This window comes from Ursus maritimus, unplaced genomic scaffold, assembly GCF_017311325.1.
Source record: "Ursus maritimus isolate PB19 unplaced genomic scaffold, ASM1731132v1 scaffold_33, whole genome shotgun sequence".
NCBI classification, from domain to species: Eukaryota; Metazoa; Chordata; class Mammalia; order Carnivora; family Ursidae; genus Ursus; species Ursus maritimus.
This window is the reverse complement of record NW_024425897.1, coordinates 21288524-21316522: the sequence shown is the minus strand read 5'-3', so window position 1 is coordinate 21316522 and position 27999 is coordinate 21288524. Positions and strand designations below refer to the sequence as shown.

The following is a 27999-nucleotide window of genomic DNA, read 5'->3' as shown; positions in this document are numbered from 1 at the left end:
CCGTGTCTTTCAGCCTGGCCGCCCCACCCCGGTCTCCGCCATGAACGGGCCCACCCTGCAGCCCCCCTCGACCTCCTCCGCGTCCTCCCCCTCCTCGTCGGCTGCGGCGTCGTCGTCGTCGTCGTCACGGGGCTGGAGCGAGTTCTGCGAGCTGCACGCGGTGGCCGCGGCCCGGGAGCTGGCCCGGCAGTACTGGCTCTTCGCGCGCGAGCACCCGCACCACGCGCCGCTGCGCGCCGAGCTCGTGTCGCTGCAGTTCACCGACCTCTTCCAGCGCTACTTCTGCCGCGAGGTGCGCGAGGGCTGGGCGCCCGGGCCGCCGGGGTCCCGGGCGGCGCCGCCCGCGCGCGACTACCGGGACACGGGCCGTGGCCCCTACGACTGGGCACCCGAGCGGTCCGAGAGTCGACCAGATCGCCGCCCCCAGCGCTGCAGGCCACGGCCGGAGAGCTGGCCCCGCCGCGACCGTCCGCCGCCTGCACCTTCAGCACTCGCCACAGCCTCCCGCCATCACCTGCGCCTTGCGGCTCGGCGGAAACTTACCCGCCTCCCGGGGCCGCGGGGGAGGCGGGCGAGGGCCCGGCCCGGTCCGGCCTGGCCAGGAAGCTCCTGCCCTGGAGCCTGGCCCGCGAGCCGCCGCCCGAGGCCCTCAAGGAGACGGCGCTGCGCTACAGCCTGGCCGACGAGGCGTCCATGGACAGCGGGGCGCGCTGGCAGCGGGGGCGGCTGGCGCTGCGGCGCGCCCGGGGCCCCGACGGTGGCGCGGACCGCGTGCTGGAGCTCTTCGACCCGCCCAAGGTAAGCTCCCCGCGCACCAGCCCTGCAGGCGGCGCACAGCACCCAGGGGAGAGCGTGCCTTTTCAAAAGTGAAGTTTCTTTTAGACTATTTTAGATTTGCAGAGATGTTGCAGAGATGGCCCAGGGTTCCCTCATACGCCACACGCCCCCTTGCCTAATGTTAGCATCTTACGTTACTGGGTACATTTGCGTAACTGAGGCACCAGCGTTGGTCACTACTATTAACGACACTCCGAGGTTTCTTTGGATTTTGCTAGTTTTCCCTAATCTAGCTTTTTCTGGTCCAGCATATACTATGTTAGATTCGGTTGTCATGTCTCTTTAGGGGCCTAATGGCTTTGATAGATTCTCAGGCTTTCCTTGTTTCTGATGACAGTTTTGAGGAGTCTGGGTCAGGGATTTTGTAGAAAGTCCAGAGACACCGTATATGGGCGTCATGTGGGCTGTGATAGGTTGGAACGGGTCCTTGACAACCCTGACCCAGACGGACCATGACAAATAGGAGGGTTTTTCTAAGGGGTTCAAAACTTTCGGTTTGATTCCTTTGCATGTCTCATGATTTGTGGATGTCTTATTTCAAGTGTTAAAAATTCTGTGTGTTTTCTTTTTCGACGACTTAATGCAGTTCTGCAGATGAGGTAGGAGGGTCAGGATGTTCCAAACACCTGACAAGCTCTTTGACTCAGGTGTATCAAGTTGATGGGACCACGTGGCTTTCCTTTAATTCCTTTCTCTTTCTGTTATGCTGCTAGAGAGCGAGCAAAGCCCATGTGATCCTAGCCCGAGGGGGGTGGGGGTGGGGGTGACGGTCTGAATGCGGGAGGCTTAGTCATTCATTCATTTAACAGATACTGAGCACCTACCATGTACCAGACAGATGCTGATGCTGGGGACCTGGCATCTTAGTAGGAGCTACTGAGGAATAAACCTACAGCTGAACATGGAATTATAAATTCTACACGCTGCCCTAAAGGAAGAGGCATGGCGCCTCTGGCAGTATCACTGAGGGGCCCCAGCTGGGTGGTTGGGATAGGGTGTTGCCAAAGAATCCTCTCGTGTGAAGTAACCTTTAAACTTGGGTGCCGTGTCGCGTGCATAAAACTGCAGCAGGTGAGTGAATCGGAAGATCCACGAGTGTTGCCGTGTTTGCACACACCCAAGTGACCCAGCACCCAGGGGGCTCCCTCCCACCTCCGTGTCCGTAACCCCCACCACCCCCTCCTCCCACTGACTCCTACTCCACAGATTATATGTCTCTGTTCTTGAACTTCATACAAATGGAATCACACAGCATGTTGCCTTTCACGTCTTCTGCTCAGCAGAATGTTGTAGAGACTTGCTCACGCTGTCGTGTCCATCAGGAGCTCGTTTGTATGGGTGTACCGCTTATCCATGGATAAGTAGCTTATCCATCCGCCTGGTGATGGGTATTCAGACGGTTTCTACTTTGGGACTTTTATGAATAATGCTGTTATGAAATTCGGGTATAGTTCTTTGTGTGGACATGTGCGTCCGTTTCTCTCAGGGAGATTCCTAGAGGCCTTGCTAGGTCATATGGTAAGTGCATGTTTATAAGAAACTTCTATATTTTTTCCAAAGTGGCTGCACAATCTTATGTCCCCGCCAGCAGTTATGAGAGTCTTTTTCCATTTCACCCCTCCTGGTGAATGTGTACTGGTTTCTCATTGCGGCTTGAATTTGCATTTCCCTGATGACTCATGAGGTTAAGCACCTTTTCAAATGTTTATTGGTCACTGGAATTAACTCTTTTGTGATGTGCTTATTATTTTTATTGAGTTGTCTGTTCTTATAGGAGTTTTTATATATGCTGGGTATACTTCCTTATATTGTAAATATTATCTCCGACTCTGTGGGTTGCCTTTTTTCTTCTTTAATGGAATCTTTTCATGAACAGAAGTTCTTAATTTTAAGTCTGGTTTATCAGTTGCTTTCCTTTATAGTTATTACTTTTGTGTCCTGTTTAAGAAAACTTTGCCTACCCAGGGTCATGAAGATCTTTCTTTTCTTCTGGAAACTTTATTGTTTGGGCCTTCACATTTTGGACCAAGATATATCTTGAGTTAGTTTTTATGTATGGTGTGAGGTAGAGGTCATAATTCTTCCAGTTGTTCCAGCATGATTTGCTGATGTGATCATCTTTTCTCTATTGGATTGCAGTGCTGCTTTTACCCCAAATCCAGTGTCCATCGGTGTGCTTCTGGAAGACTCTCCGTTCTGTTCCACTGGCCCATGTGTCTGCCTTTGGGCCAACACCACACTGTCCTAATTGCCAAAGCTTCCCAGTGAGCCTTGAGCTGGTGACTTTTGGAGCACAGTCTTAATCCTGAGTGAAGAATCTCTCAGTGTCAGGGCACCTGGCTGGCTCAGTCGGTAGAGCATGTCTCTTGATCTCAGGGTTGTGAGTTCGAACCCCACTTTGGGTGCACAGATGACTTAAAAATTAAATCTTTAAAACAAAACAAGAATCTCTCAGTGTTTCAGGCGGAGGGAACAGCACAGGCAAAGGCCCTGAGACGGGACGGCATTCTGTGTGTTTTGAAGACTGTAACAGAAGAGGCTGGGGTGGTGGAGCACAGAGAGGGAAGACAGAGCACGGGGAGTTTGTGTGGTTAGAGGATCCTGGGGAGAGTTAGCGTTTTATTCCAGACACAACGGGAAGCTGTTGGAAAACGCAAGTGCTGATAAAAACTGTTTTCTCATCATTTTTAAAGTCTTGAGGTTATGACACCATGAAAGGCAAATAACATCCCAAACACATGGTCTTATCTGTGTGACAGCATGGGGTCCCTATAAAACTTCACCTTAAAAACAACTTCTGGGGCCTGGCTGGCTCAGCTGGAGGAGTGTGTGATGCTTGATCCTCGGGGTTGTGAGTTTGAGCCCCATGTTGGGGGTAGAGATTATTAAATAAATACTTAAAAAATATAAATAAAAAATAAATTAAAAAAAAAAACACTTCTGCTGCTTTTAAAATAAACCATCTTGGAAAAGCAGGCGTCAGGAGTCAAGTGGACCTGAGTTTAAATAATGAATTAGCTTTTTTCCCCAGTTCTGGGGCCGTAGGCAAGTGACATCACCTCTCTGAGCCTCAGCGTCCTCCTCGGTACAATGGGGCTACTCACGGTTCCCACCTTGCGGTGCTGTCGCGTTAACAGGGATCGCCCCTGGCCCAGGGGAGCCCTCCGTGTCACTGCTCCTTGTTGTCAGGGTGGTGGTCATGGTAATGACTTTGGGACTGAGAACACAGATTTATTCCCAGTGCTGGTCTGGGTCTTCAGTGCCCAACTGGGGAGCACCGTCAGGGCTCCTGTTCTTCAGGGGCCCTGAAGACTCAGAAGTGGTGTTCTGGCCCTGGTGAAGTCGAGGCCTGGGGGAGGGCAGCTTGGGGCCCTGGGGGCCTCTGTCATAGGCTTGGTGGTTGCTCCAAGACCTGGGGTGTCCCCCACAAAGTAAGCAGCCCTGGTAGGGCCTCTCCCAGCCCCTCTACCAAGTATCTGGCTTGACGGAGCAGCCCAGCTCCACCAGCTTCCAACAGCTCCCCATCGTGTTTGGAGTAGTCTAGGGGCCGTTCCTGAGTTTCCTGGAATGACCTGGAGCGTCCAGTCTCTGGGCTGAGGATACTCAGCCTGTAAGTCTTGACTGAGTGTGCCTGCCAGGCGGGCAGTCTTGACCTCTGACCCTGGGGTTGTTTAGAGGAGCAGCTTTAAACAGAAGGTAAAGGAAGGTTGCGGGTTTGACACCAGTGGGTGGTGGTTAGGGGCCTGAGCTCCAGGCTCACAGCCATGCTGTGGCACCTGAAGTGTGCCCAGTGCCAGCCTGGAGAAGGCCCTGCTGCCCAGAGCAGCCAGGTTTGGAGGACAAGAACGGAGACAGGCAGCTGCCCAGAGACATGTTCCTTCAGCCTTAGCCAAGCAAATGCCATCCAGAATCTGCAGCCAGGTAGCCTGGGGCTCACAGGTCCCCACGACTCACCTCTGCCTCTGACCAGCTGTGTGACCCTGGCTGGCCTCTTCCTCACTCAGCCTCATTCTGTTCATCTGTAAGCAGGGGTGAAAGCAGCCACTCAGGGGTCATGATGGGGGCTGCAAGGGGAGGGAGCTCCTTGCTAATGGGGGTGTAAGTGGAGGCCAGAGTCGGGCTGCTGGCTGGGGGCCTGGTGGTCTGAGGAGACATCTGTGGCTATTTCCAGTGTCCAGAGATGGGTGGTCACAGCCTTCTCTGGTTTCAGTGGCATCCCTGCAGGTGGGCAGGAGATGGGCCTCCCTTCTGTGCACTGGCCTTCAGGAGGAGGCTGGGGATTGGGGGTCCTTGAAGGCCCCTTGGCAGGAGGTGATGTCTGAGATGAGAGAAGGTGTCAATCCTGAAAGATCTGGATGAAGGAGTCCCAGGTCAATGAAATGGCAAGTGCAAAGGCCCTGGGGTGGCCATGAACCAGGAGACTTTGAGGAATAAACAAGTGCCCAGGGGCTGGAATGGAGGCAACAAGCAGAGAGAAGGTTGGAAAGGTGCTGGGGCTGGACTGGGTGGGGGCCATGTGGCCACAGGGAGGACTTGGGGGTCTCACACTATGAGCAGTGGCATGATTCTTCTCCTACAAGACCCTCTGGTCTCCATCTCCACGTGTCCTGTGGCCGCTCCCCCTCCTCAGACATGTCTGAGCCCCAGGGTTGGGCTAGAATGGGGGGCAGCATATTTACTACCTTGGGTGGACACCTACTATGCGCCAGCCATTGCCCTAAACACTTGACCTAAAGTCCTTCCCCATGAGGTCGAGGCCACTGGCTCATTTGACAGGGAAGAAACTGAGGCTGGGAGAGGCAAAGGGACTCAATCAGGGTCACACACCTGAGGAGATTGGAACCCCGATCACAAGGGGTTCCCACCTCCAAGCCCCCGGCCACACTCTTCAACTGGCTCCCTCCAGCCCAAGCCCCCCAGCCAGGCCAGGCCTGAGACATGCCATCATACCCAGCAGTTAAAAGAAAAACAAAGTTGGATTGGTTACTGGTATTTAAAAACATAAAATATAGAGATTTCACAGAAGAATCCAGATTTCTGGTTTCTCTTATAAAGTCAGTGGATAAGGGGGTGCCTGGGTGGCTCAGTCGGTTAAGTGTCTGACTCTTGATTTTGGCCTCAGTTGTCATCAAGCCCCGTATTGGGCTCCCTCCTTGGCAGGGTGTCTGCTTCAGGTTCTCTCTCTCCCTCTGCCCCTCTCCGCCCCCCACCAAATAAATAATCTTAAAAGAAAAACAAACACACACACACAACAGTCAGTGGCTCTGGCAGAGCTGGGGCGGCATCACAGGGAGTAGACCCAGCCAGTGTGCGCCGAGGGAGAGCCTGGCAGGAGGCAGTATGGGTCCCAGGGAGGGGAGAGATAACAGAAGCAGCCATTGGGCCGGGCTGGGGTGGCTGGCCTTGGGGCAGGGCCTTCCCCTGGAGCTTGCGGTCCATTTTCAAATGGAGCACAGCCAGGCTGGCCATGGCGTTTGGGCCAGCTCTTTGCTCTTTTGGGCCTCAGTTTCCCCATGTGTCCAGGCCTCGGTTGGCTGAAATGGTCTCAAAGCCCTGTCAGTCCTGCCTGGTCTGGGGGCGGAGCCTCATCTGTACAGTGGAGGTGATAGTGGAGTTGTAGCTATGGTCGAAGAGTCACCTTTTAGCCAACATTTATTTGGCGCTTGTTATATACAAGGAACTTTACTGACCTGGCTTCACTGAACCCTGGCCCTATGAGAGAGCTCCGGAGATTGCCCCCATTTCACAGTCGAGGAAACGAGGTGAAGAACGATGGCTTCTCTGAGGTCACACAGCTCTTGAGTGGCTGGGTTGGGAGTGGAATTAGTAAGCCTTCATAAGGACGTAGTATCACTAGTGGCCCCGCCTGGGTGGGGGGGCCTCTGTTTGGAGTTCTCAGACTAGGAAAGTCTCCCTGTGGCCACCTTGTCCAGTGCCACCTTTTTGCAGGTGGGGACACTGAGGCCCAGAGGGGGCCCGCTAGTGTCTCCTTCACCCAGCATGCTCTGCCCTTGCCAATTGCTGCCTGGCCTGGAGAAGAGGTAGAGGAAGGAGGTGGGGGACACCTCAGCCCATAGCCCTGAGCACCCCCATATGCACCACAGGCCTCTGCTAGCCCCAGGAGGAAGTGGTCTGGTTGGGAGTAGCTGGGCTGCTGGTCATCAGGGTGGCTGGGGGGGTGGGCCAGTTGGACAGTGTGGTTCAGAGCCTTTCCCACTCTGCTCCCTCTCAGCTGGGTGGCCTGGGGCAAGCGACTCAGGGCTTCTGGGCCTCAGTTTCCTCATCTGTAACATGGGGATGGTCACAGTGCCTGCCCCTGGGGTTGGTCATGTGGCAGAGGCCACGGATACAGTATGTGCTGACTGGGTGGCCGAGGGGCAGCCTCAGGCCCCTGCGTCCAGGCAGCAGACCTTCCTGGGGTGCCCGGAAGCCCCCGGCCCCGTCACAGAGCCCCTCGTCCAGCCAGGAGACAGTGTGGGGGACCCAGTTTGTGACAAGAGGCCAGTAGGCCTCGGGCCCCCTCGGCCCCCAAGCTGCGCCCGTCGTCTGCCCAGGAGGAGGCAGAACTGCAGGCTGGGTGGTTCTCGGAGCCTGGCGGCTGCCGTGCCCAACAGCACCCCCATCCGAGCTGTGGTTGGCGCACTGTCCGTCTTCAGGTCGGCGCTGGCACTGCACCTGTTTGACAGATGAGGAAACTGAGGCCGGGAGAGGCAGAAGGAGCCACAGGGTGGACCCCGGGGGCCTGAGCCTGGAGCTCGTGCCCCGAGTGTGGGAAAGAGGAAGCAGAGAGAAAGGGATGTCCGCCGGAGGCCTGGCGGTTTCCTCTCGGAGGCAGGAGGAAGAGGAGGAAGAGGAGGAGGGCTGGGCAGGAAGCGGCCAGGCAGGAGGGGGCAGCCTCCTTTGACTCGGACAGACCTGGATTTGAGTCCTGCCTCTGCCGCCTCTCAGCGGTGTGACCTTGGGAAAGGCACTTGGCCCTCTCGCACTGTGCCTCAGTTTCCTCAAATATTTCCTAGAAACGGCCGCGTCATGGTGCCCACCTGTGGGGAGCTGCCGTCGCTGAAGCACGGGAGCGCACCCCGCACACCGTGGCTGTGGTTGTCCTCGTTACTTTGTTCGTTGTTGTCGACCTGACACACCCTGGGGGGGTGATGAAGCCGTCTCACGCAGGAGGAACCAGGCACAGAGAGGGAGAAAGACTTGCCCGAGGCCACACAGCTGGGAGGCTGACGAGCCAGGAACAGCATTGGCTACGGGCCTGCAAAGGCCCGGGGTTTGCGTCTCGACCCCCAGACAGGTGGAGAAGCCACCTGCCCTTCACTGACAGCCCCGTAGATCTGCATGGGCCAGGCGGAACCCCAGTGTCCCTGTGGGGAGACAGATGGGTGCGCTAGAGGCCAGTGGCGCCCCAGTCCCACCCTCTCCCAGGATAACCAGAGGCAGGGGGGAACGGGGTTCCTGTCCTTGCTCTGCCCTGGGCTGCTTTGTGCCCTGGGCGGGTCTCCACCCCTCTCTGAGCTGTGAAATGGGCAACAAAGGGGCTTGATCTGGGTCTTCCGGGACTGGTGGGGGAAGGAAGGAAGGGGTGGTGGTGGGCAGGGCTCCCATGGGGGCCCCAAAGACACACACACAGCTGCTCCATCTGCCCCTTACTGGGGTTCCGTGTAAGATGGTTTTTGAAAAGTAGTTTGCCGCTCAGAAGGAACCCCTGACCATGCCGACGCCGTGGGCAGATCGTATCAGCGTGTTTCCTTTCAGCTCAAATTCTATGACTCTGCACACTAGAAAGTGCTCCTGAATCCAGCAGGGAGGGTGGCGAACCATGTTCATTTATTCTCACCCTCTGGCCCCCGCGCCTCTGGGGGTGCTTCACCTGCCCCTCCTGCCCCACGGGGCCTTTTGCCAGCTTCTTGGAAGTGCGCCTTCTGTTTTCATTTTTTTGGGGGGATGGGGTTTTGGGACCAGACCATCACCGCAGTCTGGGCTGTGACCTTGGCAGCCGAGGAGAAGGGCAGGTGGACAGGTTTAGGTTCAGATCTTGGCTCTCATGTCCTTGCTGTGTGACTCTGGGCTGAGAGCTTGGCCTTTCTGAGCCTCAGTTTCCCATTCTGAAAGCAGAATGTCGGTAGGTGGCATTTTTGGGGGCTTGAGTCAAAAGCAGGCTCGGCAAGGGCACAATGTGTTCCCACCCGAGAGGGTGGAAGAAGGGGCTCCCTGGGTAGGAAGCTGCCACGGCCCGGAGGTGGGTCCCTGGGTGCCCTCCCGGGGCTGGCCCGCCCGGCGGCCTGTACCGGGCACGCGCTCACAGCCCCAGCAAGCTGGGCAGGCCGCTGCTGGAAATCCCCCGCCCACTTCTCTGTGGATGGAAAGGAAACCAAAATGCACAAGAGATCTCTGCTCTCTGAGCGGCTGGCCCTCAGTGGTGATTGGGGGGGGGGGTAGCTTCCTCCCCCAAGGCAGGAGGGGCCGCCTCAGCTTCCTTTTTGGGGCCCCACACCCCTTTTTCCTATCTCCCCTCTGAGCTGGGGAGGAGGCCGCCGTCTTCCTCAGGCCATGGACTCCGCTGACATCTCAGCCCCTGTTGATAGCGTCCGTGGGGACGACTGAAGCAGCTCCTGCCACTTGGCCTCTGGAGCCTCCCTCACTCTGGCTGATGCCTGGGGGTCCCCCCACGACCTGCCTGACTTGAGTCCCTGACGCGGGCCGAGACGGGGGTGCTGCGGGGTCCACAGTAGCAGCGGCAGAGAGAGAAACCTGTCTCCAAGGAACTGTGTGGCTCCGAGGGGGCCCTGCTTTGTCTCATCTGAACTCTTCACGTAATCTAGGAAACTCTCTAATGTACCGAGAGCCTCCACGTTTGAGCTCATGTTTTTGGCTTTGCATTTTCCGTTAATAAAGCCCGTGGCAAAAACTGTGGAGCAGTAACTGAAAACTACCCCGGAGCCCCTTGCCCAGAGAGAACAAGCATTTCCATTTTGGTAGACGGCTTTCTGCCCTTTCTTCTTGCATTTCCTCTCTAACTTTTCCCCCAAGTTGCAGTTTCTTCAGCATTCACTCATTCTTTATTCTGCACTTACTTCTGGAGCCCCTTCTGCGTGCCTGGTGCGTGGGAAATACAGGCAGACACCTTAGGACAAAAACCCCAGCCCTAGTGACACGCACATTCTTCATTCTGCTTTGTGACCTGCTTTTTTTCACTTACACAGGGCTTCGATGTTTTTCTGAAATATCTTCCAAGAATGTCTTTTTTATACTGGCCATGCAATATTTCATTTACACAGAGGCTGTGATGTATTTAATATTACCCAGACTCCTAATTCAGCCATTTCTCACTTTCCTGCTCGAATAGATAACTGCGTGACAAACATCTCGTACATAAATCTTGGTGCCCAACTCTCGTTATTGCCTTAGGCTAACTTCCTAGAAAGGGAAGTGCTGAGTCGAAGGCTTTATGAATGCTTCTATAGCTTTCCCGCTCTCTGAGCTTTGTTTTTTTAAAGATTTATTTATTTCTTTATTTGAGAGCAAGTGAGGGAGAGAGCGCAAGCAGGGGAGGGGCAGAGGGAGAAGCAGGCTCCCCGGTGAGCAGGGAGCCCGAAGGGGGACTCGATCCCAGAACTCTGGGATCATGACCTGAACCAAAGGGAGACCCTGAACCGACTGAGCCACCCAGGCGCCCTCTCTGCGCTTTACTGAGGTACAGTTTACAAGTATGTAAAATGAAGTTACTTAAAGCGCACGGCAGCGGCTTTTGGTGTATTTACGCAGTTGTGCAGTGATCACTACGATCTGACTTTAGGACACTTTCATCATCTCAGAAAGACACCTTGCACCCGTTAGCAGTCATGCCCCCCTCTCTCCTCCCTCAGCCCTGGGCAGCCACGGGTTTGCTTTCGGTCTCTGTGCATTTGCCTGTTGGTTCTTTTCACAGAAGGAGAATCAGAGACTTTGCCAGGCTTTCGTGACCGGCACCTTGCACTTGGCATCATGTCTTCAAGGTTCATCCATGTTGTAGCAGGTGTCAGCGCCTCCCTCCTTTTCATGGCTGAGTCCTGTTCCATCGTGTGGACAGACGACATTCTGTCTATCCATTCATCAGGGAACGGACGTGACGTCGCTCCCACTTTCTGGCACGCGGCCGGGCTAGCGTGCATACAGGGCTGCTGTGAACATTCGTGTGGAGCTTTCTGTGTGGACACCGTGTTTTCATTTCTCGCGGGTGTATATCTGGGAGTGGAGCCGCTGGGTTATATGGAAATTCTAGATTTAACATTACGCGGCCAGGCTGTTCCGCAGCGGCTGCACCGTCTCACGTTCCCCCCGGCAGCATGCGAGGGCTCAACTTCTCCACATCCTCGCCAGCTCTTGTTCTCTGTCTTCTTGATTGTAATCATCCTCGTGGGTGTGAAGAGCTATCTCGTCTGGTTTTGATTTGCATTTCCCTGATGGCTAATGATGGTGAGCATTTTTTTTCATGTGCTTACTGGCCATTTCTAATGCTTCTGATAGATCCTTTACAAACAGCCTTCCAGAAAGGTTAGACCCACGTATCTTCTCATCACCAGAAGTGCCAGCACTGGGTATTATTTTAAAAACCTCTGCCATGGGGCGCCTGGGTGGCTCAGTCGTTAAGCGTCTGCCTTCGGCTCAGGGCGTGATCCCGGCGTTATGGGATCGAGCCCCACATCAGGCTCCTCCGCTGGGAGCCTGCTTCTTCCTCTCCCACTCCCCCTGCTTGTGTTCTCTCTCGTGCTGAATGTCTCTCTCCCTGTCAAATAAATAAATAAAATCTTAAAAAAATTGTTTGAAAACCTCTGCCAACTTCTAGATGAAGCGGCCATCTTGCCCTTTATGACTGCAGTGGGACTGGCCGTTTCTCTTTTTAAACACCATTGAGTACATATAATTCACATGACGTAACACTTCACCATGGGAAAGTGCAGTTCATTGGTTTTTAGTATAGTCACTGTGTGTGCAACCATCACTAGTAATTCCAGAACATTTCCATCCCCCTAGCGGTCAGTCCCAATTCCAGGCCCCACCTTCCCCGGCCCCTGGCAACCACTAGTCTACTTTCTGTCCCTGTGGATTTGGACTGTTTCTCTTCCATTTCTTGGGCATATACATTTTGTGACCTACAGGCCATTTACAGCACTGTCTGCCTTTTTTCTTGTTGATTTGCAAGAGCTCTTTACATGCCTATTAGCTCTCTGTCACATGTTGCTAGTATTTCCCTAGCTCGCCATTTTTTTCAGTTTCTATCCTGAGGTTCTTCATTTCTGGAGGTTTTTAAGTCTGGGCAATAAAATACAGTGATCTTTTCCCTTGTGGTTTTATTCTTTGCTTTTTCTGCTTCAGGCCTCTCCCACCCTGGATCAGATAATTACTTAGGTTCTATTCCAGTTTTGTCTTGGTTTTATTTTTCACTTCTAATTATTTAATCCATCCGGTTTTTATTCTTTATGGCTGGTGTGATTTCCTGTTGTTTTTTGATGTCCATGAGATGCTGTGTGCGAAGGCCCATCACACGGTGAGCACTCCGAACGCGGGCTCATGGTAGGGATGGCAAGTCCTCCTGACTGAGCTCGGGAGGGTGGGAGACCCCGGTGCCGTGTGGTGGCTGCAGGGGCGACCTGGCCAGCTTGCTGCCGCCCGTGTTCCCTCCGCTCTGGGGTGGGAGCCTTCCTGGCGCCCCCGCAGCGCCCTGCACCCCAGAGGCCGTCGCTTCCACCTCTTCTGAATCATCATTCTTCGAAGGCAGGCAGTGGGTCTGGGTGGTGACGAGCCCCCTCTCCTCCGCTGCGCTCCCCCACCCGAGGCCGCTGACAGAAGCTGTTAGTTCTCAACCACAGCTTTTTCCACCCTCAGCCGCCTCGGCAGCCGCTGGGCCCTGGGGCCACAGCCGAAGCCCATATTGCTGGGTGAGGGGCTTCCCCCAACTGCTCTGGCTTCACAGCCGGGCCCACGGTGGGCACCTCATCCAAGCCCTTGAAGCCCGGGACCCCTGGCCCAGTGGTACCCATGGCAATCACCTGCAGACTCCGGTGGGCCCATCAGTGTTGAGGGGGGGGTGCCCAAGTTTGCAGAGCACACCCTCCAGCGTGGCAGGAAGGCCCAGGAGGGCAGTGGCAGCTTTGATGCTTGGGCGCACCTGGACACTGGTGTGGCCTCTGGGAGCCACGGCTTCGGTCTTGACCACGGCCCGGCACGCATGGTTTGGGGGAGTCCCCAGGACGGAGGTGGCCGGGAGCAGTGGCACTGGGAAGGGAGAGCAGAGCTGGGGGCAAGGTGTGGATGGGGACAGGGTGCATTGACCTTGGGGCTCTGTGGCCATGTGGGGGCAGGGAGGATTCCTGGCGGGGGCTCTGGGAACAGGATGTGGTCGCTCAAGGTGGTGGGCTGGTGGCAGCTGGCTTGCAGCGGGCAATGGGGAGGGCGGGGGTGGGGGGTGTTTCTGGCTGGGTCCGACCCTGCTCAGGACCATCTCTGGGCTTGCTGAGTGCCATTTCCATCCACAAGAATGTTCCAGACCAGCCAGGCGGACATGGGTTAAATGGATTGAAGGTGGTTGCTGAGCAGCCTGTGATGTCCGCTGACTCTTCACAGCGGCCGAGCTCCAGGGTCCAGTTGTTGAGCCCAGTCTGCCACCCTGAGGGCCAAAGGTTTTGGCCGGGAACGGTGCCCTGCATGGAGGGCACAGCTCGAGTACAGGTGTGGAGGGGAGAAAGCCTGGGAGGTGTTAGCGTGTGGCCTGGCCAGTAAGGGTGGGGGGCACTGGCGCCCCTTATTGCTGCCCCTATAAGGCTCTGTCCTGGGCAGTGCCAGATGTGGGGACCTCTGTCACCCTGTTGGGGGGTCAAGATCAGCCGGTAACGGTGCCGATGGATTGACTGGCTCTTTGGTTCATTTGTTCAGTTATGCCCACGAGCGGGTGCGGAGCATGTGGCACTTCCAAGGTGGTCCCTCTTGAGCCATGCGCCCCCTCCCCAAACTTGAGTGTGACCCCCCATGGGCTGGCCTTGGAGTGGAAGTTCACACCTGTCCTCACTCTGCGTGAACCAGGGCACCCGCATCTCAGGACAGGGTTGAGTGAGTGTTGGGGAGATCCCAGGCCGGTGCTGTTTGTTGGGGGACTGGCTCCCTCTGGGTGTTTGTCAGGGGGAGGTGTTCCAGCATCTGAGAGGAGCTCTGTGTCCCTGTTGTTGTGATTCTGTGTGTGTGTGGTCACCTCCATCTCTCTGAGAGGGGGCTTTGTGACGGTGTCACTGTGAGTCTGACACGTGGGGGGACCCTTATGGGCATGAAGGGGAGCTCATACAGGTGGGGCTTTGGACAGGCCCGCAGGCCCTGACTCAGCCTCTCTGGCTAATCACCTACACTGGGCCTCCTTGGGGCCTCTGAGGGTCCAAGAGTAGAAGGGGAAGGCAGACGATGGGGACTCCGTCTCTAAGCAGGACTGTTTTGTTTGGGGGTCTGTATCACCGTGTCTGTGCTTGCCTTTCTGGGGCTCTCGGGGACTCTTGCTTGCCAGGGAAGGGGGGAAGCTGACTGGATTCATGTGGCTTTTCCAGAAGCATCTCCCATCCCTTTCCTGGTCCCCTGAGAGGGGACATAAGGCAAAGGGGCCAAACCAAGGAAGAGATCTGGCTCACAGTGAACTGGGTGAGCCTGGGGGACTCCTGTGTGCTCAGGCGACAGGCAGGTCTGCCTCAGAAGCCCTAGGGGGTGGGTTCCACTATCATCCCCTTTTTACAGAGGAGGAAACAAAAGCACAGGAAAGCGAAGTGATTTATTCCGGGTCACCCCAGAGAGAAGTGGCTGAAGCAGGCATCTGAAGGGCCTGTGGAGCGGGGGTTTGGGCCCAAGGAAGGAAGTGACCTGTGGTCTATAGTTCCAACATTTGTTCAGTCCCTACAACAGGCTCATTGCCTTCAGTTTACCCCCAAAGGAGGTGGGGAACAAGGGAGGGGGTGAGAAAACTCACCACACCTCACATCTGCCTCTGCTCCCCCACATCTGAGGGCTGGGGCCCCTGGCACCCACCCCAAGCATGTCCTCTGGGCCGGACCCACTGCTGGGCCCCACCTCAGAACAAGGTTTGGTGCCCTGTCCCCACCCCCAGAGGAACTCCCAGTCGGACGGTGGGGGCAGCTGCCTCATCAGGAAATTATGGCCAGGCCTGATAAGACCCATGCTGAGGGAGAGGCACAGGAATCGCACTAACCACGAATGAGTGACCAGAGAAGGCTCCCTGGAGGAGGGGAAGGCTTCCTCTGCTGAGGCCACAGTCTGGATCAGGCACCGCGTCCCGCACACAGAGGCCTGGCATGGGAGAGCACGAGGCAGGCAGGGAAGAACCATCTGGATGGAGGGATGGAGGCCTGGGGTTGAGGGCTCCAGGGCTAGGCAGACAAGGGTCTGAACCCCCGGTGACAGATGGAGAGCTGGAGGGCCCGAGAGGCAGAACCAGCTTGCTCCCAGCTGCAGAGAGGAGCTTGTGTGAACCCTTGTCCGAACCCGGTCCGAAGTCTCGCCTGCAGCCAGTGCTCTCCCCCAGCCCGCTGGAGCCCTGCGAGGCCCAGCCCACCCCGACTGCCTGGCCTCCATTCCTCCCCCGACCAGCCAGTGCCTCGAAGTACCCTGTCCCTCCTCCAGAGCCCTCACTTGGGTGGGGCTGTGCACTGGGGGCCATGCCCTGTGCCCCACCGGTCCCCAGCACTCGGGGAGACCCAGCACACAGCTCGCCGGAATACACCGTGCTCGGTGCCGGGGCTGCCGCGTGAACAAACCAAGTCTCCGCGGAGCCTGTTTCACAGGTTGGCAGGCGCAGGGAAGGAAGGAAGGAAGGAAGGAAGGAAGGAAGGAAGGAAGGAAGGAAGGAAGGAAGGGGGTTTATGTGATGGTGACTGTGTATTTAGACACTGTGGTCGGGGAGGGCCTTCATGAGGTGGCACGGGGGTCGAGACCCAAATCTGCGAAGAGCTAGATTTGTGAAGCCTTGGGGGGCTGCCTTTCAGAGGGAATGGCAGGTGCAGAGGCCCGAGGTGGGAGTGTGCTTGGTACACGTAAGGGAGGGCGGAGGCCAGGGCTGCACTGAGCGGGAGGGGACGAGGTCGAGGAGAGGATGAGGGGCTGCAGGGTCCTGCGGGCCACGGTGAGGATTTGGGCTACTCTTGGCAGCGAGATGAGGCCTACAGAAAGAGTGCTGAGCAGAGGACAGGGTGGGGAATAGCTGGAGTCTGGACCCATCTGGGCGTAGCCCAGGAAGGACAGGTGGATGGCAGCTCTGTTTCAATGCTGCCCATCTCTTGGGGGTTCAGGATGTCACCCTGTTTTCTGGGCCCTCACTCTGTAGTGGGGGTTCCCTGGGAGCACCCCGTCTACCCCCAGCAGCTGCCTGGCTCCGGATTCCACTCCCCCAGCATCTACCATTCTGCCTCTGTGGGGTGGACAGAGCCCGGTGCCTGGGGAAGGGGGGTGTCCTTCCTGCCCAGCACTCCCCTCAGGTACCAGTGGGGTTCAGATCCGCCTGGGGCTTGGGCTGGAATACGGACCTGAGGCTCACTTGCAGAGGTCACAGGCCAACCAGACGGCTGTGATGTACTCCTTGTGTTGCGATCAGTACCCCTGGGGCTTTTCTTAGTCTTGGCACTGCCGTTGTGAAGTGGGAAAGCACCAGCCCCGGCTGGTTGGAGGGGCATGGAAGGCCCCCACCACTGTTCCTTCGGCAGACAGGTGGCCCAGAGCAGGCTGGTGAGGGTCTTCCCACCAGAGTATCACCATACTTAACGTTAACGATTGTCCCTTACACTGGAACAGTGACCTTCCTGCTTTCTTGGTCCTGGTACCTCTATTCTTCAAAAGGATGCTCTTTTCTGTGAAATTGGAAAAAATTTTTAAATGGTGACAGCTTATGGAGTCAACAGTCCAGAAGCCACTGATAGCCCAGGCCCCAGTGCCTGGCACGTGCAGGTGCTCATGAAGGGGCGTCTGCCAGCATTTCGAGCCCCAGCCAACTCCCCCGCCATCTTCTGGATTTGGCCGTATTTCTGGCCTCCGCGCAGTGGTTCTTGCCGTGCTCTTAAGTTCCAGCACCTTTCCTCCCACCTTTCCACTTTGGGGTGTTCAGCAAACACTTAGAGCCACTTACTCTGTGCCCTGCTGAAGGCAAAGGTGAAAGGAAGAAGGGAGGCCTTCCTGAGCTTACAGTGTAAAGTGGGGAGACGGCTGTGTGGGCCGACTGCAGTGGGACCGGGGGGGGGGGACTTTTGCTTCTGAGCAGATTGGATCTTCCTAAGGCCTGCGTTCATCCTCCAGGACCTTTCCATACCCACTGGAAGCACTCTGCACACACTGTCACCAGATTCTCGTGGGAGGTTAGTGGCATTGTTAGATCTTATAAAAGTGAAGACAAGCCAGACGGGTGTCATCTGTCCATAGAGGACGAGGCAGAGTGAAGACTCACGGTGAGGACTAACTCCCAAGCCCCAGAATGGGAAGGTTGCTGTGGGGCAATGATGCAGGCCCCAGAGAGGTTTCTGAGACGGACGCTGGGTGGCTGAAGTCATGGGAACACGTGCGTTCAACAGGTTTCTCTGCTCTGGCACTTTCCCAGAGCCTTCCGTGGACTGGGCGTAGGATTCTCCATGCACAAGGGGCTGCCCTCTCTTGGGAGAGTCTTTTTTTTTTAAAAGATTTTATTTATTTATCCGACAGAGATAGAGACAGCCAGCGAGAGAGGGAACACAAGCAGGGGGAGTGGGAGAGGAAGAAGCAGGCTCCCAGCGGAGGAGCCTGATGCGGGGCTCGATCCCAGGACTCCGGGATCACGCCCTGAGCCAAAGGCAGATGCTTAAGGACTGAGCCACCCAGGCGCCCCGGGAGAGTCCCTTTTTGCACTGGCTGCCAGGTAGCTCGGAGACAGATTTGTAGCAAGTAGAACTTTGCTCTATATTTTAGCAGCTGTCTCCCTCCCACTCAGAGATCCCTGACTAAAATCGTTTTTGGAGGTGTGTGGGAAACAAGTCAGGGTATTTTCTTTTTCTTGTACGTAGGCTGGTGTTTTGATACCCATCGTAAGACTTGACTGGGCATTTTCCACAGTGATGTTTCATCCTTCGTTCATTTTCCTCCAGGCAGCGCCCATTCCAGGCTCTGGGCAGGAATGGGGGGACTCAGCCATCTATGACTGGGATCTGGAATTTCCTCTGAGTCTTTTAAGTTTTCCAGCCATCATCCAAGACCATCTCCCATCCTCCCTCTATTCCTGGGAGGTCAGCAGGATCTATTTCCTGTCCCCATGTCACCAAAGAGGAAACTGAGGCTGCGGTTAGTGCCATGCCCAGGATCCCAGAGGTACTAAGTGGTGGAGCTAGGACTCGTCTAACCATCTCGAGCTGGGCTCCAGGCCTCTGGGATGCTGCCCAGAGGACACAGGTGCTGCTGCAGAAGCATGTGGCTCAGGGGTCTAGGGAACCTAGACCTCCAGCTGTACACTGTATCCTACTTCCTGTTCCACTGCTGCTCTTTGTAGGAGAGGAGTGAGGGCCCAAAGCCCTGGGAGAGACAAGACTGCCAGGGGGCTGCTGTGGTCTGGGTAATTCCAGATGGTGAGACGCCTCTCCTCGAGCCTTTCATTGGATAAGGGCTCCTCCAGTGGCCAGTGGGGTGCAGTGGACGGAATAAGGCCATTGTGAGGGCTTGCCTTGCCCACACCACGGTGCCCTCTGTGCCAGGCCCTTTGCTACTTGGGTGTGAATTAGTGCTGTCTCCCCTTCCGGCTTCCCATGGAGAGGGAGGTAAGAGCTGCTCTGGCCCAACTAGCTGGTAGGCTGCTGTCGAGGTATTTAGTGTGAGCTCCCTGGAGCTTCTGAACTGTACATGCAGCTGCCATTTCCACATCCCTGCCTTCGAACAAGCCCTGACTGACCCCCACAGCCTCGAGACCGCACGGGGACTTCTGAGGCCCTACTGTAACCACCTCGTTGTGGTTACAGCCTCCCGAGGTGCTCATGTGCTTTCCCACCTCAGGGCCTTTGCAAGGGCCATCCTGGTGCCTGGGAAGCTCAGCTATGCTCTCCTCGTAATGGAGGTGAGCCCACATTGTTTCTGTGGCCCTTCACTGCTTCCCCCACCTTCCTGGGTCCTTCCTGTCTCCTTCATGTCGGGCATCTATCTCCCCTGTTATCATGGAAACTGTGTGAGGCAGGGACTGTGTATTTTGTTTCCTCTGGGGTTCAGTGAGTGCTTGGCCAGTCCCTCTGCTGGGGTCTTGAAGGAATGAATGGTGACAGGCCCCATTCAAAGTGCTTGTGAGGGCATGGCGGAGTGGGATATAGCCTGTTACCTTGGAAGACTCTGGAAGGGCCATCCCTGCCCTCAGCCTATGCTTGTGGCCCTGCCCTAACTTAGCACATGGGGAACAGCAGCAGGTCATGGGACAGTTTCCAGGTGACGGCATGAGGGAAAACAAGGCGGAGAGACATAGGAAAGGTCTGGTTCCATCTGTTGCTCTCAACCCCCCTAAGCTGATTTGAAGCCCAAAGCCCCACCAGTGGGGGCAAGGGGACCCATGGGTCAGTGAGGGTCAGGTAAACCCATAGGCTGAGGCAGAGATGTCCCTGCCACCATCTAGAAGCACAAGAGATGACAAACCTAGAGCCAGAACAGTATAGTCTTAGAGAAGCACCTCAACTTTCTGCCCAGTTTTAATGTCCACTGAACACTCCTTGTTCTCTTAGGGCTTACCCTGCTCCCTGGCTCCTTTATGTTCTCAATCATTTAAAACAAACTCAGAAACAAACCTGAGTGGGTCATTGTGTTGTCTGCATAGTCACGCTGAAATGCATTTTTAAAAAAAAATTTTTTATTTGAGAGAGTGAGCACAAGCAGGGCAGGGAGGAGGAGAGGGAGAAGCAGACTCCCCACTGAGTGGGGAGCCTGACACAGGGCTCGATCCCAGGACCCCAGGATCATGGCCTGAGCCAAAGGCAGATGCTTAACTGACTGAGCCCCCCAGGCGCCCCTGAAATACATCTTAATATAAACTACATTCTGTTGTTTTCGCCCACCTTCACTAGGGCCCGTACGCAGGTAGGTTAGATGACATGCGGATTTCACTGCAAGATGGGCTCAACGAGGGCATGTGCGTGTCACGTGTATGTCCAGTCCCCAGGCCACCTGGAGGGGAAGCTCTGATACAGTGGACCCCGGGCTTCACCCACCTTGGCTGGCCCCACACCCCAGCCTAGAAATTTAACAACAGCTGTTTGTCAGGCCATTTTTTCCCCCCACTTGCAGTAGTTTACCCAGTCACTATAGCAACCGTGCAAGGAGACAGCGACTATTAAATAGCTCTGCTTTACAGACGACAACACTGATGGAGAGCTGAGCCACTTGGCCAGGGTTATAGAAGTAGCAGCAGAGACAAGACTGAACACTAACATCTAGAGGGATGAGAGAAGTATAGAGCCTAAAGTCAGGTATAGAAATGCAAGCCCTGCTGTGGGGACAGTGTCAAAGCTAATCCGCATCTTTGCCTTTGAGCTTCCTAGCTGCCAGGGCAAAGAGAGAAATGGTTATTCCCCCAGGAATCACAGCAGCCACAGGAAAGCAGCTAGCTTTGTGGATGCTGGGAGCTGAAACTTACTTCCCAGGAGAGGATGTAGTGAGCGACATGCTGCTGCTTACACTACATTATCTGGAGTGGTTTGGCCATTTCAGTCACCCAAGTGTGACTCTGAGGTGGGTCTAGAGAGCAGGTGGGATAGAGGGCATGCTAGAGAGGGGAACCTGGAGCACCCCCCTCCCCGCAATGTTCCTGTAGCTGCTGATCCAGCCCCAGGGTTTGGGCTCAGCTCTCCATCCCAGCTCTGTCCCACTGCAATGCTCAAACCAGGAAGGCATCCATTGGTCCTTCCACACGGGACCAGTGCTCTCGAGTCCTGCTTTGGACCATCCAGCTAGGGCTGTGGCCACAGGCAGGGTTTATCCTGCCCCATGCACTCACTCACCACTCTAGTCTGGGCAGAGCCTCTGGCCTCTCTCCACCATCAGAGACAGCACAGTAGTTGCACACACCAGCTCTGGGGTTCAGATCCTGGCTGTGCCCCTAGCTGTACGGCACCGGGTGAGACGACTGGGCTGGCTGGGGCAGTGGTCCCCCAGGCTGCCTGAGAGGAGTCAGGAAGAACCTGTGTCATCTTAGACAGTGGGCAGATGGAAGCCAGCATCTGTGCAGCCAGGGGTGGCTGTGGGGGGAGAGGGGGAAATCCTCTTTGCTGCCGCCTGCCACGTCAGCAGTTCCTCAGCCGCTGGGGACAGAGCTGGCATGGAGGCCCCCCCTTCAGAGTGAAACCCCCAGTGGCTTTGCTGGTTAATCTCAGCATTCACCCTGGGGCCAGGGCCCAGAGCGGAACTGAAAGGGAGACTAGTTCTGTTCCCTCTTGGCCTGGCCTACTTCCTCCCAGTGATCCTGAGGGCCTGGAGCGAGTGGGGAGGCTTGGGAGGCAGGCAGAGCCAACTGCAAAAGCAGAAGAAAGGAAACAGCCCTTGTACTTTACCCATTTTGCAGAAAGGAAACAGAGGCTCTGAGAGGCTGAGCCATATGCACTCCGGCCTGCCCAGGGCCCGTGTCAGTTCTGCATGAGACTCCTGTGCTCCCCACATCTCACGGGCTCCCAGGCTGAAAAACTGGGGTATGGGGGACACATAAGAGAAACTTGAAAGATAAAACCGCCTGGCTGGTGGTCACTTAGGGCTGGGACTGACTGGCCACCTCTCTGAGCTTGCTCCCTCCTTTATCACGCTAGTGAGACGAGGCAGTCCACCACCGCAGATGTCAGGGGTTCCTAGAGCTGTTATTCCCTCCAGACTGGTGGGGACAGGGGGGTGTCTGGACTGGGAAGAGCCCCAGTTTGGCCAACCCTCTCCCGCCAGGCTGCTCCTTCCCTCATTGTTCAACAGCCCTCCTGCAGGTGGAGTATAGCTGAAGCAGGTGGCCTGGCTCTAGGGTCACCATGGATGCCTAGTGCCTGCGTGTCCCGAGCAGTTACACACGTGGCCTTGGGGATGGGCTCTTGTACCACTTCTTGAAAAGGCAGCTGCTGCCCGAGATGTGGAGGTCAGATTTCCCCCAAAGCCACAGCGCCAGGAACTAGCCTTCGGGCCTGCCTTGTTTCCATCCCTCTGCCCCTGCCCTGTGTTGGCTTGGCCGGGCTGGCCCTTCCCAGGTGGGCCTGGCTGTCTCCTGGTCCTTGGGGAGAGAGAGGTACTGGAGAGACGGGGCCGAGTTCATTCAGCCTCTCTGTCCATCCCCCCCACCATCTCTGGCTCCTTTGACCGTTCTTATCTGCTTTTGGCCCCTGCTGGAAGCAGCCATTGATCATCTCATGACCCCGGGAGAAACAGTCTTATCACCTTTATCACAAGAGGAGGACGAGGAGATGGGGGTGGGCAGTAGCGGGGAGACCTCCTTTCTGAGAAACTGCTGCCCTAGAGATGCTAGCACCTGTGTTTTAGGGGCACCCTATGCAAGATCAGCCCCTGCTTTAGCCAGGTGCAGTCAGGACCCAGGAGAGGAACTCCTGCTGGCCAAGGGGTAAGGGACCACTTCCCATGTACTCTGAACCCTGTGTATGTTGGATGTCACAGCAGACTCCTGGGTCCAAGGTTTTGTGTAGGTTTCCAGCTGGTTCTAACTGGGGCCAGCCATACCAGGCTCTGTCCCTTTAGGGATGTTGGCAGAAGCCCCAAGAGCCTGTGGCTGAGCTAGTCTGCAGGCGCTCACCCTGAAGCCCACCCACTGCTCCGCGTCCTCAGACTTGGAGACAGGCAGGCTGGTTAGGTGCGGCAGTGTGAGGCTCCAGGCTGCACGCTGTGGACAGAGGTAAAAGCCTCATCTGCCCTCCCTCAGGCACAGGACTTCACCTCCAAGATTTTGAGTTTCTTTAAGCTGTGGTGAGAGTGTCTGTTTGTTTCCCACAGCTGATGTTAGGTCAGGAGAGGCCTGCACTCATGAGGAACTGATGGGGGGGGGGGGCTAAAGCCAGGACAAAGGCCTGGGCCCCCTGGCACAGCCCCACAGAGGGAAAGGTGACTTCGGTTGGGTACTCTCACATCCACTCTCTGGGCTTCTTTTGATGAGGGGGTCAGCAGCCATTGTGACCTGGCTGGGTTGGGGGCGGTGGGGCTCTTTGCTGTACCAGTGGAAGCAGAAACGGATGTCAGCAGGCAAACACCTGAGAGAGAGAGGTTCGGGTAAAGAGGGGGTTGGCACTCAGCTAACCTAGATTTCGGAGGATCTCAGTGTGTGGGGTGTGGGAACAGTGCTCAGAGACTACAGCAGGGACCTTGGCAAGCTAGAGTGGTAGACCTTGTTCCAGGCCTGGGTGCCCCCTTGGCAGAACCCTGAACACTCACCCAGCTAAGCCCTTGGGGAGACTGCAGAAAAACAGAGGCCTGGGTGGGTGAAGGGCCATCAGGAACAAGCCTCATGCCCCACCTTGGTCTTCTAGAGTTCAAAGCCCAAGCTACAAGCAGCCTGCTCCAATATCCAGGAGGTCCGGCGATGCACACGCCTCGAGATGCCAGACAACCTCTATACCTTTGTCCTGAAGGTGAGTGACAGCTTTTCCCACCCGGGGTCACACCTGCACACCCGAGGCACCCATACAGCACTCCCTTCTTCCTTGCCAGGTGAAGGACCGGACAGATATCATCTTTGAGGTGGGGGACGAGCAGCAGCTGAATTCCTGGATGGCTGAGCTCCGGGAGTGCACAGGCCATGGGTGAGGCCCCAGACCGTAGGGCCCCACTCCTTTGGCACAGCTTTTCCTACTCCCCTGGTCTCCCCAGATCCTAACCTCAGCCTCTTCAGCAGGCTGGAGAGCACAGACCCGGAGATGCATATTCCCTCAGCCCTAGAGCCTGGCACGTCCAACTCTCCGGGGGGAAGCACTGATTCCCTGAACCAAGGTGAGTGGGTCTAGGCCTCGGTCCTTCATGTAAGTCAGAACCAGCTTGAGCCCCGGATGTAAGATACCACAGGGCGTTACCATCACCCATCTTGTCTACCAGGTGCTTCTCCTGGGGGGTTGCTGGACCCAGCCTGTCAGAAAACCGATCACTTCCTGTCCTGCTACCCATGGTTCCACGGCCCCATCTCCCGGGTGAAGGCAGCTCAGTTGGTTCAGCTGCAGGGTCCTGACGCTCACGGAGTGTTCCTGGTACGGCAGAGTGAGACACGGCGTGGAGAGTATGTGCTCACATTCAACTTCCAAGGCATAGCCAAGGTATGGGGCACGGTGGGGGGGGCTGTACCCCCACCCCCAGGTTCCAGACCCTCCGTGGCCAGTGGCTGAGCCCATGCTCCGCTCCTCCCGTAGCACCTGCGCCTGTCGCTGACCGAGCGGGGCCAGTGCCGAGTGCAGCACCTGCACTTCCCCTCCGTCGTGGACATGCTGCACCACTTCCAGCGCTCCCCCATCCCCCTCGAGTGCGGAGCTGCCTGTGACGTCCGCCTGTCCAGCTACGTGGTAGTCGTCTCCCAGCCACCAGGTGTGAGCCTTGATAAAGGGGGTGGGTGGCACAGGGAACCAGGTGGTGGGTAAAAGCTGGCTGCACACCCAGGGGCATAGAGATCGGTTTTTTCTTCCGACATCTGCCCCGTGTCACATGAAGACTGACCGTGTTTGTCTCTCTCTCGATCACTTGTCCCCCAGGTTCCTCCAACACTGTCCTGTTCCCCTTCTCCCTCGCTCACTGGGATTCGGAGCTGGGCCTTCCCCACCTTAGCTCTTCTGGCTGTCCGCGGGGACTCGGCCCAGAGGGTCTCCCAGGCCGCTCCTCTCCCCCAGAGCAGATATTCCACCTGGTGCCTTCGCCTGAGGAACTGGCCAACAGCCTGCGGCACCTGGAGCCTGAACCTGCCAGTCGAGCCCGGGACTCAGACTACGAAATGGACTCCACCTCCCGGAGCCATCTACGGGCCATAGACAATCAGTACACACCTCTCTGACGGGCGGTGAGGAACCCCAGGCCTCACGCATGCCCCCGAGGAGCACAAGCAAGCAGAGATGTGAACTTGTGAATGTAACTTTCTTTCCTTCCTTCCAGAGAGAGATTTAAGGGACACTGTGAACTGCTCCTTCCGGTTTGGATGTGACCCTTCTATTAGGCCTGTTAAAGGGCCATCTGTAAGTTTCATCCATCCGTCACTGGGCTTTCTCCTTATTGTTTACAGATGTAGTTCTGTTCACAGATGCCACTGGCTCCCGCCTGGAGTCCCCAGGACCTGTCCCCATCCCTCTTACAGGAGGTGGTGGGGTGAGGGCCAGAGCTGGTGGTGGAACCTGGGTTCTCTTTTTCACTGACACTGTCACAGCTGATGGCAGACTTTCGGGGTGGGGGTGGGGGGTTGTCAGGAAGCCCAAAACACTAACAAGCCCTGGATCCTCATGTGGTTTGCCTGGTGTAGCCTCAGTCCACGGGGCAGGTCTGCTGGTACCTGTGCCATAGGCGAAAACACCACTCCTGCTCTGACTCGCAGCTTTAGGACAAAGCTCAAGGTTAATTATTTTAAACGTTTTACCTCAGATTAATTTTTCAAAGGATTCAGGTTTCAAAACTCAATTATTGCTTATTTCATTGCACTCTTTAATACCCATGCGATTTTGTAGTCAGACACAGCTATGCAAACCCTACTTGACTAGTTCCTGGTCTGAGCCAGCACGCCTGGCTTCCCCGTCTTTTTCATCCCCAGGACAGTCACCTGCTGCTGAGTAGCCACTGTCCTTCCTAAATGTAGAGAACTGAAGTGTGTCACCCTTTCAGGGAAATTCAGGCAATTACTGAAATAGGAGGGTGGCAAGGAGTAATTCTACCCTGGTGCCTTATGAATAAACTGGATTGTGGTTTATAGCAGAATTATGGTGAGAGTTAAACTAGTTTAACTAAGGGGTGAGGGAGGGACAAACAAAAAGGCTGGGCCCCTTCTTCTGGTAAATCCTTCACCAACAGGGCCGGCTCAGAGCCCCCCCAGGAATCTGATGGCTTATAAACTATCCCACAAGGTTTTAGGTTCATTCTTGAGCCAAAATAGGAGCTGGGAATCTGGTGCCACAGCTAATGAGAAACTCCTGTAACAGCCCAGGATCAGTGTTCTGTTCCAGCCGCTCACGGCTTCACTTGACGAGGAATATGTGTGCACGTACACATGGGACACATCGTCTCCAGCAGCCAGGGGGTCCTGCAGTCGGAGCTCTATCTGTACCTGCCTTTCACCAGTAATACAATTCACAGGGGAGCCGGCTCCTCCCAGAACTTTCATGCAGAGGCTCAGAAACAAGGGGGGGCAGTGAAGAGTGGAGCCATTCAGTAGAGCCATCAAGCTCACCAAAGTGGCCTCTAGGAAACCGGGAGTTTAGCACAGCTTAACATTTATAGATCTATCAATCAGAGGCTAAATTTAACCCTTGGTCTAAAACTAACTACTGCCTGCCTCATCTGGGGTGAGGGTTTGGTCTGCTCCCTCCAGCCATTCTTTGTATTCCCAGAGGTCACTTTTGCTTCTAGAATTTTCTGGGGTTTTTGGGGTGGTGGTGGAGGGGGCAAGCAGTCACCTCTTCACCACTTTAAAAACCAACGCTCCTGGGTGTTTTCATAGATTGTAAAGCAGATCCGACCCAGATTTGTGGTCTTTTCTAAGGACACTTCTTTCCTTCATTTTTCTACACATCAAGCAGGTTTCTCTATGTAATGAATGCTCAGTGAAGTGTAAACCAGAGAAGTAAGCACTGTTCTGGATTTCTCTTAGAGAAAGCTCAGCACAGAAAGTCAGTGCTGAGAAGTCACTGGTACAGATTGTCCCCTTGTCCGCACAGGAAAGGGGCCAAGTAGGCAACAACCCAAGTGAGTCCCCTCCCTCTAGCCAGAAGGGATGGGACCTAAACATCTGGGATTTGACATCTTTAAGCCAGGGGCACTCACTTCATAGCTGCTCACCATACAATTCTCAGGTAATAGCAAGAGGCAAGCCAGGCACAGCGAACTAGCAGCTCTGACCCATTGGCTACAAGGACAAGTTCAGACTCTGTGACAGAAAATTGGAAGTTACCCACCTCCAGACTGCTTCAGTGTAAAATGCTCAAGAAAAACACTTTTTAAAACATGTCCAAGTTCCCAGGACAGCTCAAATACATTCCGGAAAAAAGCCCCCTCATGGCCTGAGAAGAAGTGACACTGAGCCAATGCCTTTTCTTTCTGCTAGAGCAGGTTGAGATAGAGGAAAAGGAGCAGTGGGTCCCTGGGCTTCATGCCTTCACAGGCAATGAGGCAATGGCCCTGCCGGCTACAGCCAGCCCAGCACAGTCACAGCATACCCCACCACCCTCCTGGCCCCAGTGTGACTGCTGCTGGCAGCAAGAAGCCAAGCCAACAACCTCCACTGAGAGCCCGGGCTCTGAGTGCCAGATGGATAGTAAGCACCACGATCCCTCCAGTTATCTCTAATGACAGACAACAAGGATAGCTTGACTGCTCCCAGCACCATCACTTCCTTCTTCTGTCTTGAATGAACTTTTACAAACTAACAGTCACCAGCACCAAAGAATTAAGTCAACTAACCTGCCTTGAATTTTAGACCAGCAATCCATATGGCTTTATCTGGTATAAATCTTCTGCCTTTGATCATTTCTGGACCGTGTAGGAAAAAGGAATAGCAATCATTAAAATCTTAGGCCAGAGAACACTATTTTTACATAACAGTTTCTTAACCTAAAATCAAGGCCTTGAACTCTTCCCTAAGTGTTGCCTGAGATTCCTTCATGCTTTTAATTCAGGGCTACAACTCTTATCGCAAATGTCATGTGAGCTCTAACATCTCCCACAGGCTTGAGGAACTTGATAGTATATTATCCACTGCCTCTTAACAAGGACACATCTGATACCCAGTGTTTGGCTGGAATAAGCAGCACACTGTAATGACAACAGAGTAAATGGATCCATTCTACATCATTATAGGCAGAAGGTATTTGGCAAATTTTTATGTATTGTTTATGTACTGTACAAGTAACTTATTCTTGAATAATGCAAATTTTGCTATAATGTACAAATTGCTACACATGAATTAAAAAAAAAGTTTTCAGAACCTTGACTTGTTGCCAC

General features: G+C 55.3%; 1 protein-coding gene and 1 long non-coding RNA gene across 2 annotated transcripts; one reads left to right on the top strand and one right to left on the bottom strand.

Annotated features, from left to right (window-relative positions):
• Positions 1-15: 15 nt before the first annotated feature.
• Positions 16-27988, top strand: SH2B3 (SH2B adaptor protein 3). Its single transcript, XM_008688992.2, is given in 8 exon segments — positions 16-413; positions 416-798; positions 23352-23453; positions 23533-23624; positions 23717-23811; positions 23914-24128; positions 24222-24393; positions 24558-27988. Coding segments are annotated over 8 exon segments (1728 nt in total). The 5' UTR covers positions 16-40; the 3' UTR covers positions 24854-27988.
• On the bottom strand, positions 14609-23412 carry LOC121100009. Its single transcript, XR_005831745.1, has 2 exons — positions 16392-23412; positions 14609-15198 (listed from the first exon to the last, which is right to left on the bottom strand). It is a non-coding gene; the product is annotated as an uncharacterized LOC121100009 (long non-coding RNA).
• Positions 27989-27999: the final 11 nt, after the last annotated feature.